This window comes from Scyliorhinus torazame, chromosome 25, assembly GCF_047496885.1.
Source record: "Scyliorhinus torazame isolate Kashiwa2021f chromosome 25, sScyTor2.1, whole genome shotgun sequence".
In the NCBI taxonomy this organism is placed as follows: Eukaryota; Metazoa; Chordata; class Chondrichthyes; order Carcharhiniformes; family Scyliorhinidae; genus Scyliorhinus; species Scyliorhinus torazame.
In genome coordinates this window covers 11,568,438-11,585,549 of record NC_092731.1, presented here as the reverse complement: position 1 = coordinate 11,585,549, position 17,112 = coordinate 11,568,438, and the positions used below count along the sequence as shown (strand labels likewise).

General features: G+C 50.7%; 1 protein-coding gene across 6 annotated transcripts in view; it reads right to left on the bottom strand.

Moving 5' to 3' along the window:
- The window catches only part of c25h19orf47 (chromosome 25 C19orf47 homolog), a 43,252-nt gene extending 26,615 nt beyond the window's left edge, over window positions 1-16,637 (bottom strand). For 4 of the 6 annotated variants that reach the window (XM_072489993.1, XM_072489994.1, XM_072489995.1 and 1 more), the window contains exons 1-2: window positions 7,867-8,068; window positions 1,335-1,422 (exon numbers count right to left, since the gene is read on the bottom strand). In XM_072489993.1, the coding sequence (XP_072346094.1) occupies window positions 1,335-1,422; window positions 7,867-8,053 (275 nt within the window). In that variant the 5' untranslated portion in view covers window positions 8,054-8,068. Of the gene's footprint in view, window positions 1-1,334; window positions 1,423-7,866; window positions 8,069-16,549 lie in introns of those variants that run through there. The other 2 variants (XM_072489996.1, XM_072489999.1) reach the window with 2 other exon arrangements.
- Window positions 16,638-17,112: the final 475 nt, after the last annotated feature.

Sequence of the window (17,112 nt, the reverse complement as noted above, 5' to 3'; positions counted from 1 at the left end):
ATACTATTAGATCATCTGCCAGCAGCAACACATTTTTTAAGTGCAAGCTAAATTTAGCTTTATGAAGGAGGCAATTATGGGAACTCATGCTTGTGAGGTGAAAGCAATTATCTGTAACTCGTAAATGTTTCATCCCCACCCTGTGTCGGTACATTACCATAGTTAGCATCGGAAATGTGCAGGCACAGTCTTTCCCAGATGCCACATGCCTGTAATTCGAAGAGATTGGTGCTTCAATGAACTGCACCAGATTTTTAAATTTATTTTTTTAAATTTAGAGTAGCCAATTCATTTTTTCCAATTAAGGGCCAATTTAGCGTGGCCAATCCACCTAACCCTGCACATCTTTGGATTGTGGGAGTGAAACCCACGTAAACACTGGGAGGATGTGCGAACTCCTTGTGGACAGTGACCCGGAGATAGGGATCGAACCCGGGACCGTGGCGCCGTGAGGCCACCGTACTGCCGGACTGCACCCGGGCTTCTCATGAACATATTCAGATTTTGTTTAAATCGCAGGAAGCACAGACTAATACTTTGCCAGGTTCTTTTTCTTCCTGCCTCTGCAGCAAAACATAAGTGCTCTCCACTGGTAGCGTTCGGCATGGGGGCTGCCATTTTGTTCTACCTGACCTGACCCCCTCACACTGACCAGCCCAGTGGCTTTTTTAAACTTGCTGTCCCGCGCTTGCTACTCTATGGACTCATTCATCTGTGGTGAAATTTAAAAACACCAGCAGCCGTAACATACCGACGTGGGTGAACGAGGGGCAAGTGGGTTTAAGCAGCTTCATACAGAGAGGAAGAAAGTTGGCCTCAGTCTCTCATATACCTCCCATCAGATGCTTATATCTGAATAGGGTGGGGGCAGTTTGTCAAAATCACAAATAAAATCAAAACCACCAAGTTCTTGTTATGGGCAGCACAGTGGTTAACACTGTGGATTCACAGCGCCAGGGTCCCAGGTTCAATTCCCCGCTGGGTCACTGTCTGTGCGGCGTCTGCAAGTTCTCCCCGTGTCTGCGTGGGTTTCCTCCGAGTGCTCCGGTTTCCTCCCACAGTCCAAAGACGTGTAGGTTAGGTAGATTGGCCGCGATAAATTACCCTTAGTGACCAAAAAGGTTAGGAGGGGTTATTGTGTTACGGGGATAGGGTGGAAGTGAGGGCTTAAGTGGGTTGGTGCAGACTCGATGGGCCGAATGGCCTCCTTCTGCACTGTGTGTTCTATGTTTGTTCTAAGTTCATACATCTAATGTTTATAGTAGAATAGAGAAAACTGTCCAGGAAGGCCTCAAGTTCTTTTCAGCTAATTGAGCAAGGGTTAAGAAACATACCTGTTGTCCACAAAGCTGACAGCATAGTTGACAGCAGGTCCTGCAGGAATCCCAGCATCTTTGAAAAACTGAATCCACTCCGATGTTGCTGCAGAACAGAAAAACACTTCAGTCTCAAAATTGCATCAACACATTTAATTTCTCTTAAAGCAGGGCAGTTATCCTGAAGCACAATCAGGCTGAGACACCGTTCAAACTGGCTGCGGCGTCCGTTCTTTCGGCAGTGTGAGAAAGAGCTAAAATTAAATTGTATTCTTACTACTTAGGCACCAAATTATTTGTAACATTTCAACACATTTTTTCACACCAGGTGGAATCTTCCTGTCACCAAATATTGGTACCCTGCATCCGGATCGTTCCTCTAAACGCCAGAGAATACGGACACAATTTACTCATCCCCTCATCAGAGATCAACTCTCTCATCCCAGAGACACTCCTGTGAACCTTCGCTGCACTGCCTCCAATTTTCAGATTAACATGAAGGCATTTTAACCAAGATAGTGTCTCTTAAATGGTTCAGTGTCAAGTTTGTCTTTTAATGCTCTCATGAAGCACATTGAGGCACTCTGTTACGTTAAAGATGCTGTATAAATGTAAATTGTTGTAACCAGTGGATTTTTAAGATTCCCTTAGTAAAGTTGATAAATAACTAAGTCATACCAACCAAGCACATTCAGATTCAGATAACACAGAGGAAGCAGTGTGGGATCTGATCAAGCATCTGTGGATTGAGATGGAAGCTGACAGCATTTAGAGGTGGGCAGATCTTTGGCTGGTGAAGCTGAATACAGGTGGATAGATGGCCATATACATTGGAAGAAATTAATGGGGCATCGAGCTGATAATGAACCAGTTAGGGCAGGGGCTGGAGAGAGACCTGGGAATAATAATGGACTCAGCGCTGACCATATCCAGTCAATACAGAGTGACAATTAACAAAGCAAGCAAGAGTTAAAATGAAATGAAATGAAAATCGCTTGTCACAAGTAGGCTTCAATGAAGTTACTGTGAAAAACCCCTAGTCGCCACATTCCGGCGCCTGTTCGGGGAGGCTGGCAAGGCATTGATCAGTGACAGTAAAGGGTGGAACCTCTGTCCATCCCTCCAAAGCAAATATCACTGTTGATTCAGAGTCAGGGTGGGGAGCTCCCCTGTCAAGCAAGAATTCCAGTTCCAATAACTCAGTCAGGGTTCAGCATGTTTCTGGAACTCCAGCACCATGTGATTGAGGTGTTTCAGCCACGAGGTGGGTGAAAGTAACCCCCCCCCCCCTACTGACAAGGGTGCTGAAGGAGATGGCCAGTGCATGTCTGAACAATCCAAGCAACGGAGGGTGCAAAGCGGATCATCAATACATTGTAAATGTGTAGACCGCACAACAATTATGAATAGAAACTGTGGAAAAACAGTTACAATAGTGAAGCAAAAGTAGATCTGATTGAGCTCACGAACATATGAATTAGGAGGCCATCGGTCCCTCGAGTCTGCTCCGCCATTCAATACACTCATTGCTGATCTGATTGTAACCTCGACCCCACATTCCTGCTCACTCCCGATAACCGTTCGTCCCCTTGTTCATCAAGAATCTATCCAGCACTGCCGTCAAAATATTCAAAGACTCTCAACCCTTGGGAAAAGAAATGTCTGTTTTAAATGGGCTCCCCCATATTTTTAAAGTGGCCCCTCAGTTCTAGATTCTCCGACAAGAAGAAATCCATTCCATGAAGATCCCACAGGACCTTATGTTTCAATCGAGTTGCCCCTGATTCTTTGAAACTCCAGCGGATACAAGCTTTGCCTGTCCAGGGTTTCCTCGTAAGAATTTATTATTTAGCAGGGGAATCTTAAGTTATGCAACAGAACAACTTGGCAACATGACAGGGGAAGACTATAGCGCACACAACCTGTTCCTATCTGAGCTAACACCATTGCCATGTGCTTTTGAGAAGGTGGTTTCTCAATTTCAGGAACAGTTGCAATTCTGCTGCGATGTAATCAACAGCCTGATCTTCGACATCTGGAAATCTGAAAGTCAAAGGGACAACTGGGACTCAAAGACAAGCAATGAGACAGAAATAGTACCATTTGCATAACTGTGAGAGCAGACGACAAAATAGGACAGCCTGCTGTTCGAGATGGATTCTTTTTCAACATTAACACATCATTGCAAATCACAGTGGTCATCATTGCTGCCTCATAGTGCCAGGGACCCGCTTTGGGCAACTGTGGGAAGTTTGCACGTTCTCCCAGTGTCTGCATGGGTTTCCTCTGGGTGCTCCGGTTTCCTCCCACAGTCCAAAGATGTGCCGGTTAGGTGGGGTTACAGGGTGGGGGAGTGGGCTTGGGTAGGGTGCTGTTCCGGAGGGTCGGTGCAGACTTGATGGGCTGAAAGGCCTCCTTCTGCACTGTAGGGATTCTAACAATCCATCACCTTCAAAATGAGCTGTGCATACCATCCACAGGCTGCACTGCTACAACTCACCATGGCCATAAATATAAGGTAGGCACAAATAAATCCAACAGGAAATTCGGAAGTAATCTTTTACTCAAGAGTGTGGTCAGAATGTGGACCTCACCACCACATGGGATGGAGGAGAATAGCATTAATGTCAGGACAAGTTCGCTACGTATATGAGGGAAAAGAGAAGAGCCTGTGTCAGTGAGATGAAGTAGGGGTGGGAGAAGGTTTGTGTGATGCAGGAACACCAGCTTGTACCAGTTGGATTAAATGGCCATTTCTGTGCTGTGAATATCATTTCTCTCTGCTCGTAGCGACTCCCCCCAGGGCTCTGCCAAACGTGGTATTATATCACTCTCATCTGCCTTGCACCAACTGCACACACCAATCTAACCCATCTGCACCTGATCTGCCAGTCCGTCATATGCCGAGGTTGACCCCTTTCTGCTGCCCTTCACTCTTCCCCTAGGAGAGATCTCTGTAGCTGCAAATGTTACGTTCAAAGTAGAATGACTTCCCTCTGCATTATTTACCCTTTCTACGTCAGGTAAGCGGAACTGTTTTCCCATTCAAAAACCCGTTAAGCTTCTGCTGTACACACATGCTGTCAGTTTGGCAACTGCTAACAGACTAACAATCTCGCCATTAGTAACCAATCTCTGTTGCCAATCAGTTAACATATTTACACTGAAATGAGTGCAAGGAACTAGAGGAATTTCTTTTCACAACTCTGGTTACAGTCGGGCAAAAATGTAAAATTCACCTGCCGATGACGCCTGATAAAACTGATGTCTTTTTTTGAATTACCCAAGAGCTCAGGGAGCCAATTGTTCCCCATTACTTTCTCCATCTCTGGGGTAGAGTCAACCAATCAGCACCTGTTTCTGGTATAGAGAGATTATTGTGGTTGTTTGAAATTTTGTATTCTTGAATATGTCCTGATGAGTGCAACATCGAAAGCTTCAGCAACTTGGAGGGGAACTTGCCGACGGTGATCCCCATGCACTTGCTGCTCTCATCTTTCTAGGTGGTAGAGGTCAGGGGTTTGGAAAGTGCTGTCAAAGGAAACTTGTTGAGTTGCTGCGGTGCATCTTTTAGATGGCGCACACTTCTGCTGCTATGTATTAATGGTGGAGGGAGTGAATCTTGAAGGTGGTGGATGATGTGCCAATCGAGCGGGGCTGCTTTGTCCTGGATGGTGTCGAGCTTCTCGAGTGTTGTAGGAGCTGCACGCATCCAGGCAATTGGAGAGTATTCCATCACAGATCTGACTTGTGCCTTGTAGGTGGTGGACAGGCTTTGGGGAGTCAAGAGGCGAGTTACTCGCTGCAGAATCCCCAGCTTCTGACTTGCTCATATCTAAAATGCTGTAGACGGCTGCATGGAGATGCAGTGGTTAGCACTGCTGCCTCACGGCGCCACACTCTCCTGGCCACACTGTCCGTGTGGAGTTTGCACATTCTCCCCATGTTTGCATGGGTCTCACCCCCAGAACCAAAGCTGTGTGGATAGGTGTATTGGCCACGCTAAATTGTCCCTGAATTGGAAAAATTAAAATCAAATGCTGTAAAGTCTGGTTTATCACAAGTAAAAAATGGCGGATGATCAGAGGTGGTGGTCGCTGGTTAAAGATGTGAATGAGCTAGCTTTGTTCTCGTTTCTAATGTACACAAATTGTAAAAGGATTTTGATCTCTTTCTGGGTGGGAACAGCCAGAAAATAAAGCAGATACACAACCAGCTGGCTTTTCAGGCAGGATGAATACTCCAGGGAGGAATCAGAAAAATTAGTCAAGTCAAGCATATTTGTTATTTTTATCTGGTACAGCTATCGTGAATAGAAACTCAACAACTCATGGTAGACTGGTACAAAAGGTGAAGTCACACGGGATCAGGGGTGAGCTGGAAAGGTGGATACAGAACTGGCTAGGTCATAGAAGGCAGAGAGTAGCAATGGAAGGATGCTTTTCTAATTGGAGGGCTCTGACTAGTGGTGTTCCGCAGGGATCAGTGCTGGGACCGTTGCTGTTTGTAGTACATATAAATGATTTGGAGGAAAACGTAACTGGTTTGATTAGTAAGTTTGCAGACGACACAAAGGTTGGTGGAATTGCGGATAGCGATGAGGACTGTCAGAGGATACAGCAGGATTTAGATTGTTTGGAGACTTGGGCGGAGAGATGGCAGATGGAGTTTAATCCGGACAAATGTGAGGTAATGCATTTTGGAAGGTCTAATGCAGGTAGGGAATATACAGTGAATGGTAGAACCCTCAAGAGTATTGAAAGTCAGAGAGATCTAGCTGTACAGGTCCACAGGTCACTGAAAGGAGCAACACAGGTGGAGAAGGTAGTCAAGAAGGCGTACGGCATGCTTGCCTTCATTGGCCGGGGCATTGAGTATAAGAATTGGCAAGTCATGTTGCAGCTGTAGAACCTTAGTTAGGCCACACTTGGAGTATAGTGTTCAATTCTGGTCGCCACACTACCAGGATGTGGAGGTTTTAGAGAGGGTGCAGAAGAGATTTACCAGAATGTTGCCTGGTATGGAGGGCATTAGCTATGAGGAGCGGTTGAATAAACTCGGTTTGTTCTCATTGGAACGACGGATGTTGAGGGGCGACCTGATAGAGGTCTACAAAATTATGAGGGGCATAGACAGAGTGGATAGTCAGAGGCTTTTCCCCAGGGTAGAGGGGTCAATTACTAGGGGACATAGGTTTAAGGTGCGAGGGGCAAGGTTTAGAGTAGATGTACGAGGCAAGTTTTTTTACACAGAGGGTAGTGGGTGCCGGAGGAGGTGGTGGAAGCAGGGACGATAGTGACGTTTAAGGGGCATCTTGACAAATACATGAATAGGATGTGAAGAGGGGGATACGGACCCAGGAAGTGCAGAAGATTGTAGTTTAGTCGGGCAGCATGGTCGGCACGGGCTTGGAGGGCCGAAGGGCCTGTTCCTGTGCTGTACTGTTCTTTGTTTGTTCTTTGTTCTAACTGTCATCTTCACTGTTTGCCCTGTCGTCTCAAAGCTAATACCAACCCGCAATGACACCCGATAACCACTTCACACAGAGGCAGAACCTGCCTCTCATGGGCTGATCTCGTCAGTCATCAGAAGGGCACCACATGAAGGTGCCTCATCCCTGACAGATTAAATTTGGCGCATGTCCATCATCTCGGATAGATGGATGGATGTCGACAGCCTCCCAGGAAAGCTGTACTGATGGGAAATAAGTGAATGAAATCATAAACTTTTGCTGAATACGTCCAGTCATTGGAAATAAAAACAGCTTGCTGATTCATGGAAAGACCTCGCTCACAAAAGGCAATTTGGTACAGAGAGAAGTTGAAGAAATTCATGCGCAAAAAGGCACAAATCTCCAGTAACAAGGGACACATCTGTTAAATCCCTGTGTTCCCACGAAAGTCAATACAGGGCAGCGCGGGTCAACTCCCTTCAATGATGTTCAAATGGCTTCAACTTGTGTAACTGAACCCAAGAAGGTACACATGGATGACTAGAATTTGCAATTCTCAGTATAACACTTGCTTTGGAATTAAGAGGCCCTCAAGCTTAATGTCGAAAATCACTAAGTACTTGAGTTTGGCTTTCTCAATGAGATCAAATATAGCCAGGGCCTTTTGCATCCAAGGCTAACTTGGGACTTAGCTTCAAAGGCAACAATGCCCTTTAAAATGCAAACTTTATCTTGCCATTTACTCTTCCGCCACTGTGTTCAACTTAAAAATTAACCGCAGAATTATTTCCTTTTTCGAATATTGCCACCTACCAGAGGAGACCGAGAAACAGGAGGCCATTCATTAATTCCATCTATCTACTGCCTCAGTTCCTTAATCTTAATGTCCTTGCCTGACAAAAATCAATACCAATTTTGAAATATAGGAATGATCTTCAAAATACAGGCTTTCATCAAAATGTTACCAAGGCATCTCGAGCGATGCAAAAGTTGGGAAACATTTGTAAAAACCTGAAAAGTTGCCAGGAAAGACAATATTACACCCCATTAACAGGTTACATTCTAGAAGAAAGAAAAATGTGTCAGTGTCTCACGTACAATGAGCTGCCTTTGATGTGGCGGCTGTTTTCCATATAGCAAAATGACACACACAGCAATAAGACAGATGATCAGTGAATCTATTTTTGGTGGGGTTGGTTCTCCAGGCCAGTAGAACGTTTTGCTCCTTTTCAAATATTGCCGCAGGATCATTTACATGCACCCGATGAGGAATAGGACAGGCCATTCAGCCCCTTGAACCTGTTCCATCATTTACCATCTTAACACCGTCTTTCTACCTGCCTTAGTTCCTTAACTCTTTATACATTTGCCTGACAAAAATCAATATAAGTCTTAAATTGTTGCCGCTGATTGCTCGTAGGCAGGTGCTGTTGGGGTGAGAGGTCAGCTTGCTCCATCCAGTGCCTCAGTACAGCCGGGGGATCCCTTGCAGGGCTTTTATACCTCGAGAAAGTTAAGTACATCGTGAGGGGGGCAATTGAGGGGTTCCTGTCACGGACTTTGACCTCGCCTTTCTTTCGCATCCACATCTGGGAAGCGATCCATGAGACAGGTCTTTGGCTCCAGCCCCAAGAGAAGCACAGAGGAGGGAATTCACGGACCCCAATAGAGAAGAACGCTCACCCATACCCTCCACCAGTGCAGAGGCACACATCTGGTTTGACCTAGTTCTAGAATAGCCATAATCTGGTGAGCACCTCACACTGTCTGATCCACAGCAGGTGGAGGCAGGGGCATCCCAGGTATTCAGAGGGTTGCTGTGGGCCGGGATCAGTGAGCCTGAGACAGATGATGAGCTTCTGGACTCAGTCATAACTCAGTTACTGGAGCTCCAAAGACAAGGTAGCCATGTTAAATTGGCCCTTAGTGTCCAGGAATACACAGGTTAGGTTATGGGGTGGCTTGGAGTGTGGACTTAGGTAGAGCCCTCTTTTGGAGGGTCAGCGCAGACTCGATGGGCCAAATGGCCTCCTTTTGCACTGTTGGGATTCTATAATTCTATTAATTAAGCTTTTCAATAGAATGGAAATAGGGGGTCCATGAAGAGGAAAGACCATTGATATTAACCTGACGTCCCATAGCAGAATTCTGCACTTTCTGTTAAAATTGAAGCTTCTGTCCTCGTTCCATGATATTATAAAATTTCATCCACGCCACTGCATTCATAGCCTGACTAACCGTAAAATACTGTCTGCCAAGGTGTTGGGGGAAGAATCTTCCCTTTGTCATGGAAGAATTGAAAGCATCTCCAGGGGGTTCCCTCTCTGCCACCAAGTTATTTCCGAACTTCCATTGATTCTATGGGCTGGATTTTCACTGACATTGGAATCAGCTGCCCATCAACCCAACTGGAGCACAGCTCAATCCAGGATTACGGAGCTCCCTATCCGGGAATACAGCGCTCCCCATTCGGGAATACAGCACTCCCTATCCGGGAATACAGAGCTCCCCAGCTGGGAATACAGCAGTCCCCGGCCGGGAATACAGAGCTCCCTATCCGGGAATACAGAGCTCCCTATCCGGGGATACAGAGCTCCCCGGCCGGGAATACAGAGCTCACTATCCGGGAATACAGAGATCCCCGGCCGGGAATACAGAGCTCCCTATCCGGGAATACAGAGCTCCCTATCTGGGAATACAGAGCTCCCCAGCTGGGAATACAGAGCTCCATATCCGGGAATACAGAGCTCCCTCTCCGGGAATACAGAGCTCCCCAGCCGGGAATACAGAGCTCCCTATCCGGGAATACAGAGCTCCCTATCCGGGAATACAGAGCTCCCCAGCCGGAAATAAGGAGCTCCCTATCCGGGAATACAGAGCTCCCTATCCGGGAATACAGAGTTCCCCAGCTGGGAATACAGAGCGCCCCAGCTGGGAATACAGAGCGCCCCAGCTGGGAATACAGAGCTCCCTATCCGGGAATACAGCGCTTCCTATCCGGGAATACAGCGCTCCCTAACCGGGAATACAGAGTTCCCCTGGCCGGGAATACAGAGCTCCCCTGGCCGGGAATACAGAGCTCCCTATCCGGGAATACATAGCTCCCATATCCGGGAATACAGAGCTCCCTATCCGGGAATAGAGAGTTCCCCAGCTGGGAATACAGAGCTCCCTATCCGGGAATACAGCGCTTCCTATCCGGGAATACAGCGCTCCCTAACCGGGAATACAGAGTTCCCCTGGCCGGGAATACAGAGCTCCCCTGGCCGGGAATACAGAGCTCCCTATCCGGGAATACATAGCTCCCCAGCTGGGAATACAGAGCTCCCTATCCGGGAATACAGAGCTCCCCAGCTGGGAATACAGAGCTCCATATCCAGGAATACAGAGCTCCCTATCCGGGAATACAGAGTTCCCCAGCTGGGAATACAGCGCTCCCTATCTGGGAATACAGCGCTCCCCGGCCAGCAACACAGAGCTCCCTATCCGGGAATACAGAGTTCCCCAGCTGGGAATACAGAGCTCCCTATCCGGGAATACAGCGCTTCCTATCTGGGAATACATCGCCCCCTATCCGGGAATACAGCACTCCCCGGCCGGGAATACAGAGCTCCCTATCCGGGAATACAGAGCTCCCTATCCGGGAATACAGAGCTCCCCGGCTGGGAATACAGAGCTCACTATCCGGGAATACAGAGCTCCCTATCCGGGAATACAGAGCTCCCCAGCTGGGAATACAGAGCTCCATATCCGGGAATACAGAGCTCCCTCTCCAGGAATACAGAGCTACCCAGCCGGGAATACAGAGCTCCCTATCCGGGAATACAGAGCTCCCTATCCGGTAATAAAGAGCTCCCCAGCCGGAAATAAGGAGCTCCCTATCCAGGAATACAGAGCTCCCTATCCGGGAATACAGAGCTCCCTATCCGGGAATACAGATCTCCCCAGCTGGGAATACAGAGCTCCCTATCCGGGAATACAGAGCTCCCTATCCAGGAATAGAGAGCTCCATATCCAGGAATACAGAGCTGCCTATCCGGGAATACAGAGTTCCCCAGCTGGGAATACAGAGCTCCCTATCCGGGAATACAGAGCTCCCCTGGCCGGGAATACAGAGCTCCCTATCCGGGAATACATAGATCCCCAGCTGGGAATACAGAGCTCCCTATCCGGGAATACAGAGCTCCCCAGCTGGGAATACAGAGCTCCATATCCAGGAATACAGAGCTCCCTATCCGGGAATACAGAGTTCCCCAGCTGGGAATACAGAGCTCGCTATCCGGGAATACAGCGCTCCCTATCCGGGAATACAGCGCTCCCCGGCCGGCAACTCAGTGCTCCCTATCCGGGAATACAGAGTTCCCCAGCTGGGAATACAGAGCTCCCTATCCGGGAATACAGCGCTTCCTATCCGGGAATACAGCGCTCCCTATCCGGGAATACAGAGTTCCCCAGCTGGGAATACAGCGCTCCCGATCCGGGAATACAGAGCTCCCTATCCGGGAATACAGAGTTCCCCAGCTGGGAATACAGCGCTCCCGATCCGGGAATAGAGCTCCCTATCCGGGAATACAGAGTTCCCCAGCTGGGAATACAGCGCTTCCTATCCGGGAATACAGCGCTCCTTATCCGGGAATACAGAGCTCCCTATCCGGGATTACAGAGCTCCCCGGCCGGGAATACAGGGCTCCCTATCCGGGAATACAGAGCTCCCTGGCCGGGAATACAGAGCTCCCCATCCGAGAATACAGAGCTCCCCAGCCGGGAATACAGAGCTCCCTATCCGGGAATACAGAGCTCGCTATCCGGGAATACAGAGCTCCCCGGCCGGCAAAACAGAGCTCCCTATCCGGGAATACAGAGCTTCCTATCCGGGAATACAGAGCTCCCGTGGCCGGGAATACAGAGCTCCCCTGGCCGGGAATACAGAGCTCCCCAGCTCGGAATACAGAGCTCCCTATCCAGGAATACAGAGCTCCCCTGGCCGGGAATACAGAGCTCCCTATCCGGGAATACAGAGCTCCCCAGCTGGAAATACAGAGCGCCATATCCAGGAATACAGCGCTCCCTATCCGGGAATACAGAGCTCCCCAGCTGGGAATACAGAGCTCCCTATCCGGGAATACAGCGCTCCCTATCCGGGAATACAGAGCTCCCCGGCCGGGAATACAGAGCTCCCTATCCGGGAATACAGAGCTCCCTGGCCGGGAATACAGAGCTCCCCGGCTGGGAATACAGAGCTCCCTATCCGGGAATAGAGCTCCCTATCCGGGAATACAGAGCTCCCCAGCTCGGAATACAGAGCTCCCTATCCGGGAATACAGAGCTCCCTATCCGGGAATACGGAGCTCCCTATCCGGGAATACAGAGCTCCCAGGCCGGGAATACAGAGCTCCCTATCCGGGAATACAGAGCTCCCCAGCTGGGAATACAGAGCTCCCTATCCGGGAATACAGAGCTCCCCGGCTGGGAATACAGAGCTCCCTATCCGGGAATACAGAGCTCCCTATCCAGGAATACAGCGCTCCCTATTCGGGAATACAGAGCTCCCCGGCCGGGAATACAGCGCTCCCTATCCGGGAATACAGAGCTCACCGGCCGGGAATACAGAGCTCCCTATCCGGGAATACAGAGCTCCTTATCCGGGAATACAACGCTCTCTATCCGGGAATACAACGCTCTCTATCCGGGAATACAGAGCTCCCTATCCGGGAATACAGCGCTCTCTATCCGGGAATACAGCGCTCTCTATCCGGGAATACAGCGCTCTCTATCCGGGAATACAGAACTCCCTATCTGGGAATACAGTGCTCTCTATCCGGGAATACAGAGCTCCCTATCCGGGAATAGAGCTCCCTATCCGGGGATACAGTGCTCCCTATACGGGAATACAGAGCTCCCTATCTGGGAATACAGAGCTCCCCGGCCGGGAATACAAAGCTCCCTATCCGGGAATACAGAGCTCCCTATCCGGGAATACAGAGCTCCCCGGCCGGGAATACAGAGCTCCCTTGCCGGGAATACAGAGCTCCCTATCCGGGAATACAGAGCTCCCCGGCCGGGAATACAGAGCTCCCTATCCGGGAATACAGAGCGCCCTATCCGGGAATACAGCGTTCTCTATCCGGGAATACAGCACTCTCTATCCGGGAATACAGCGCTCCCTATCCGGGAATACAGAGCTCCCTATCCGGGAATAGAGCTCCCTATCCGGGAATACAGAGCTCCCTATCTGGGAATACAGAGCTCCCCGGCCGGGAATACAAAGCTCCCTATCCGGGAATACAGAGCTCCCTATCCGGGAATACAGAGCTCCCCGGCCGGGAAAACAGAGCTCCATATCCGGCAATACAGAGCTCCCTTGCTGGGAATACAGAGCTCCCTATCCGGGAATACAGAGCTCCCCGGCCGGGAATACAGAGCTCCCTATCCGGGAATACAGAGCTCCCTATCCGGGAATACAGCGTTCTCTATCCGGGAATACAGCACTCTCTATCCGGGAATACAGCGCTCCCTATCCGGGAATACAGAGCTCCCTATCCGCGAATACAGCGCTCTCTATCTGGGAATACAGCGCTCTCTATCCGGGAATACAGAGCTCCCTATCCGGGAATACAGAGCTCCCTATCCGGGAATACAGCGCTCTCTATCCGGGAATACAGCGTCTCTATTCTGGAATAAAGAGCTCCCTATCCGGGAATACAGCGCTGTCTATCCGGGAATACAGCGCTCCCTATCCGGGAATACAGAGCTCCCTATCCGTGAATACAGCGCTCTCTATCTGGGAATACAGCGCTCTCTATCCGGGAATACAGAGCTCCCTATCCGGGAATACAGCGCTCTCTATCTGGGAATACAGAGCTCCCTATCCGGGAATACAGCGCTCTCTATCCGGGAATACAGCGCTCTCTATTCGGGAATACAGAGCTCCCTATCCGGGAATACAGCGCTCTCTATCCGGGAATACAGAGCTCCCTATACGGGAATAGAGCTCCCTATCCGGGAATACAGCGCTCTCTATCCGGGAATACAGAGCTCCCTATACGGGAATAGAGCTCCCTATCCGGGAATACAGCGCTCCCTATCTGGGAATACAGCGCTCTCTATCCGGGAATACAGAGCTCCCTATCCGGGAATACAGAGCTCCCTATCCGGGAATGCAGCGCTCTCTATCCGGGAATACAGAGCTCCCTATCCGGGAATACAGAGCTCCCCTGGCCGGGAATACAGAGCTCCCTATCTGGAAATACAGAGCTCCCTATCCGGTAATACAGGGCTCCCCAGCTGGGAATACAGAGCTCCCCGGCCGGGAATACAGCGCTCCCTATCCGGGAATACAGAGCTCCCCATCCGAGAATACAGCGCTCCCCAGCTGGGAATACAGAGCTCCCTATCCGGGAATACAGAGCTCCCCGGCCGGGAATACAGCGCTCCCTATCATAGATTATCATAGAATTTACAGTGCAGAAGGAGGCCATTCGGCCCATCGAGTCTGCACCGGCCCTTGGAAAGAGCACCCTACCCAAGGTCAACACCTCCACCCTATCCCCATAACCCAGTAATCCCACCCAACACCAAGGGCAATTTCTGACACTAAGGGCAATTTGGCATGGCCAATCCACCTAACCTGCACATTTTTGGACTGTGGGAGGAAACCAGAGCACCCGGAGGAAACCCACACAGACACTGGGAGAACGTGCAGACTCCGCAGACAGTGACCCAAGCCGGAATCGAACCTGGGACCCTGGAGCTGTGAAGCAATTGTGCTATCCACAATGCTACCGTGCTTCCCTATCCGGGAATACAGCTCCCTCTCCGGGAATACAGAGCTCCCGATCCGGGAATACAGAGCTCCCTATCCGGGAATACAGAACTCCACAGCTGGGAATACAGAGCTCCCTGGCCGGGAATAGAGAGCTCCCCGGCTGGGAATACAGAGCTCCCTATCCGGGAATACAGAGCTCCCCAGTCAGGAATACAGAGCTCCCTATCCGGGAATACAGAGCTCCCCATCCGGGAATACAGAGCTCCCCATCCGGGAATACAGAGCTCCCCGGCCGGGAATACAGAGCTCCCCGGCCGGGAATACAGAGCTCCCTATCCGGGAATACAGAGCTCCCTATCCGGGAATACAGAGCTCCCCGGCCGGGAATACAGAGCTCCCTATCCGGGAATACAGAGCTCCTTATCCGGGAATACAACGCTCTCTATCCGGGAATACAACGCTCTCTATCCGGGAATACAGAGCTCCCTATCCGGGAATACAGCGCTCTCTATCCGGGAATACAGCGCTCTCTATCCGGGAATACAGAATCCCTATCCGGGAATACAGCGCTCTCTATCCAGGAATACAGAGCTCCCTATCCGGGAATACAGAGCTCCCTATACGGGAATACAGAGCTCCCTATCTGGGAATACAGAGCTCCCCGGCCGGAAATACAAAGCTCCCTATCCGGGAATACAGAGCTCCCTATCCGGGAATACAGAGCTCCCAGGCCGGGAATACAGAGCTCCATATCCGGCAATACAGAACTCCCTTGCCGGGAATACAGAGCTCCCTATCCGGGAATACAGAGCTCCCCGGCCGGGAATACAGAGCTCCATATCCGGGTATACAGCGTTCTCTATCCGGGAATACAGCACTCTCTATCCGGGAATACAGCGCTCCCTATCCGGGAATACAGAGCTCCCTATCCGTGAATACAGCGCTCTCTATCTGGGAATACAGCGCTCGCTATCCGGGAATACAGAGCTCCCTATCCGGGAATACAGCGCTCTCTATCTGGGAATACAGAGCTCCCTATCCGGGAATACAGCGCTCTCTATCCGGGAATACAGCGCTCTCTATCCGGGAATACAGCGCTCTCTATTCGGGAATACAGAGCTCCCTATCCGGGAATACAGCGCTCTCTATCCGGGAATACAGAGCTCCCTATACGGGAATAGAGCTCCCTATCTGGGAATACAGCGCTCTCTATCCGGGAATACAGAGCTCCCTATCCGGGAATAGAGCTCCCTATCCGGGAATACAGAGCTCCCTATCCGTGAATACAGCGCTCGCTATCCGGGAATACAGAGCTCCCTATCCGGGAATACAGCGCTCTCTATCTGGGAATACAGAGCTCCCTATCCGGGAATACAGCGCTCTCTATCCGGGAATACAGCACTCTCTATCCGGGAATACAGCGCTCTCTATTCGGGAATACAGAGCTCCCTATCCGGGAATACAGCGCTCTCTATCCGGGAATACAGAGCTCCCTATACGGGAATAGAGCTCCCTATCTGGGAATACAGCGCTCTCTATCCGGGAATACAGAGCTCCCTATCCGGGAATAGAGCTCCCTATCCGGGAATACAGAGCTCCCTATCCGGGAATACAGAGCTCCCTATCCGGGAATAGAGAGTGCCCTATCCGGGAATACAGAGCTCCCTACCCGGGATAACCGAGCTCGCTCCACCCTCCTCCCTGCAGTGAAGCAGAGACCCCGGGGGGGAGCTGGCTCCCTGATGACGGGGGTTACAGATGTTAAAATACAAATTTACACAACAGCTGCCGCTGGGCCCAGACACCAGGCTGCTGGGGATCAGTCCAGCCCGCGTCTCGGGGACCGGGCCTCCCTCCGCCGGGGACCGGGCCTCCCTCCGCCGGCGGCCGGCCTCCCCCGCAGGACGGGCACCCGGGCCTCTCTCCCCCCCCCCGGACCGGGACCCAGCACGGACCCTCCCCGGGACCCAGCACGGGCCCTCCCTGAGACCGCGGCCGAGTTTTCCACAAACTCACCCAGAGTCACCGACACCATTTTCGCAGCGGCTCCGCGGAGCGCCCGACGTCACATCCGGGAACCCAACCGGAAAGGAGTCAGTGACCCCATGGCAACTAGACCAGGTCCTCGCAACCAGACTAGGCCCTGCCAACTGGATTAGGCCCTGGCAAACAGACTAGGCCCTGACAACCAGACTAGGCCCTGGCAACCGGACTAGGCCCTGGCAAACAGATTAGGCCCTGACAACTGATTATGCTCTGACAACCAAACTATGCCTTGACAACCGGATTAGGCCCTGGCAACCAGACTAGGCAGGCCCTGACAACTGGACTAGGCCCTGACAATCAGACTAGGCCCTGGCAAACAAACTAAGTCCTGGCAACCAGACTAGGCCCTGACAAATGGATTAGTCCCTGACAACAAGACTATGCCCTGACAACCGGATTAGGCCCTGGCAACCAGACTAGACAGGCCCTGACAACTGGAGTAGGCCCTGACAACCGGACTAGGCCCTGAAAACCGGACTAGGCACTGACAACCGGACTGGGCCCTGACAACTGGACTAGGCACTGACAACTGG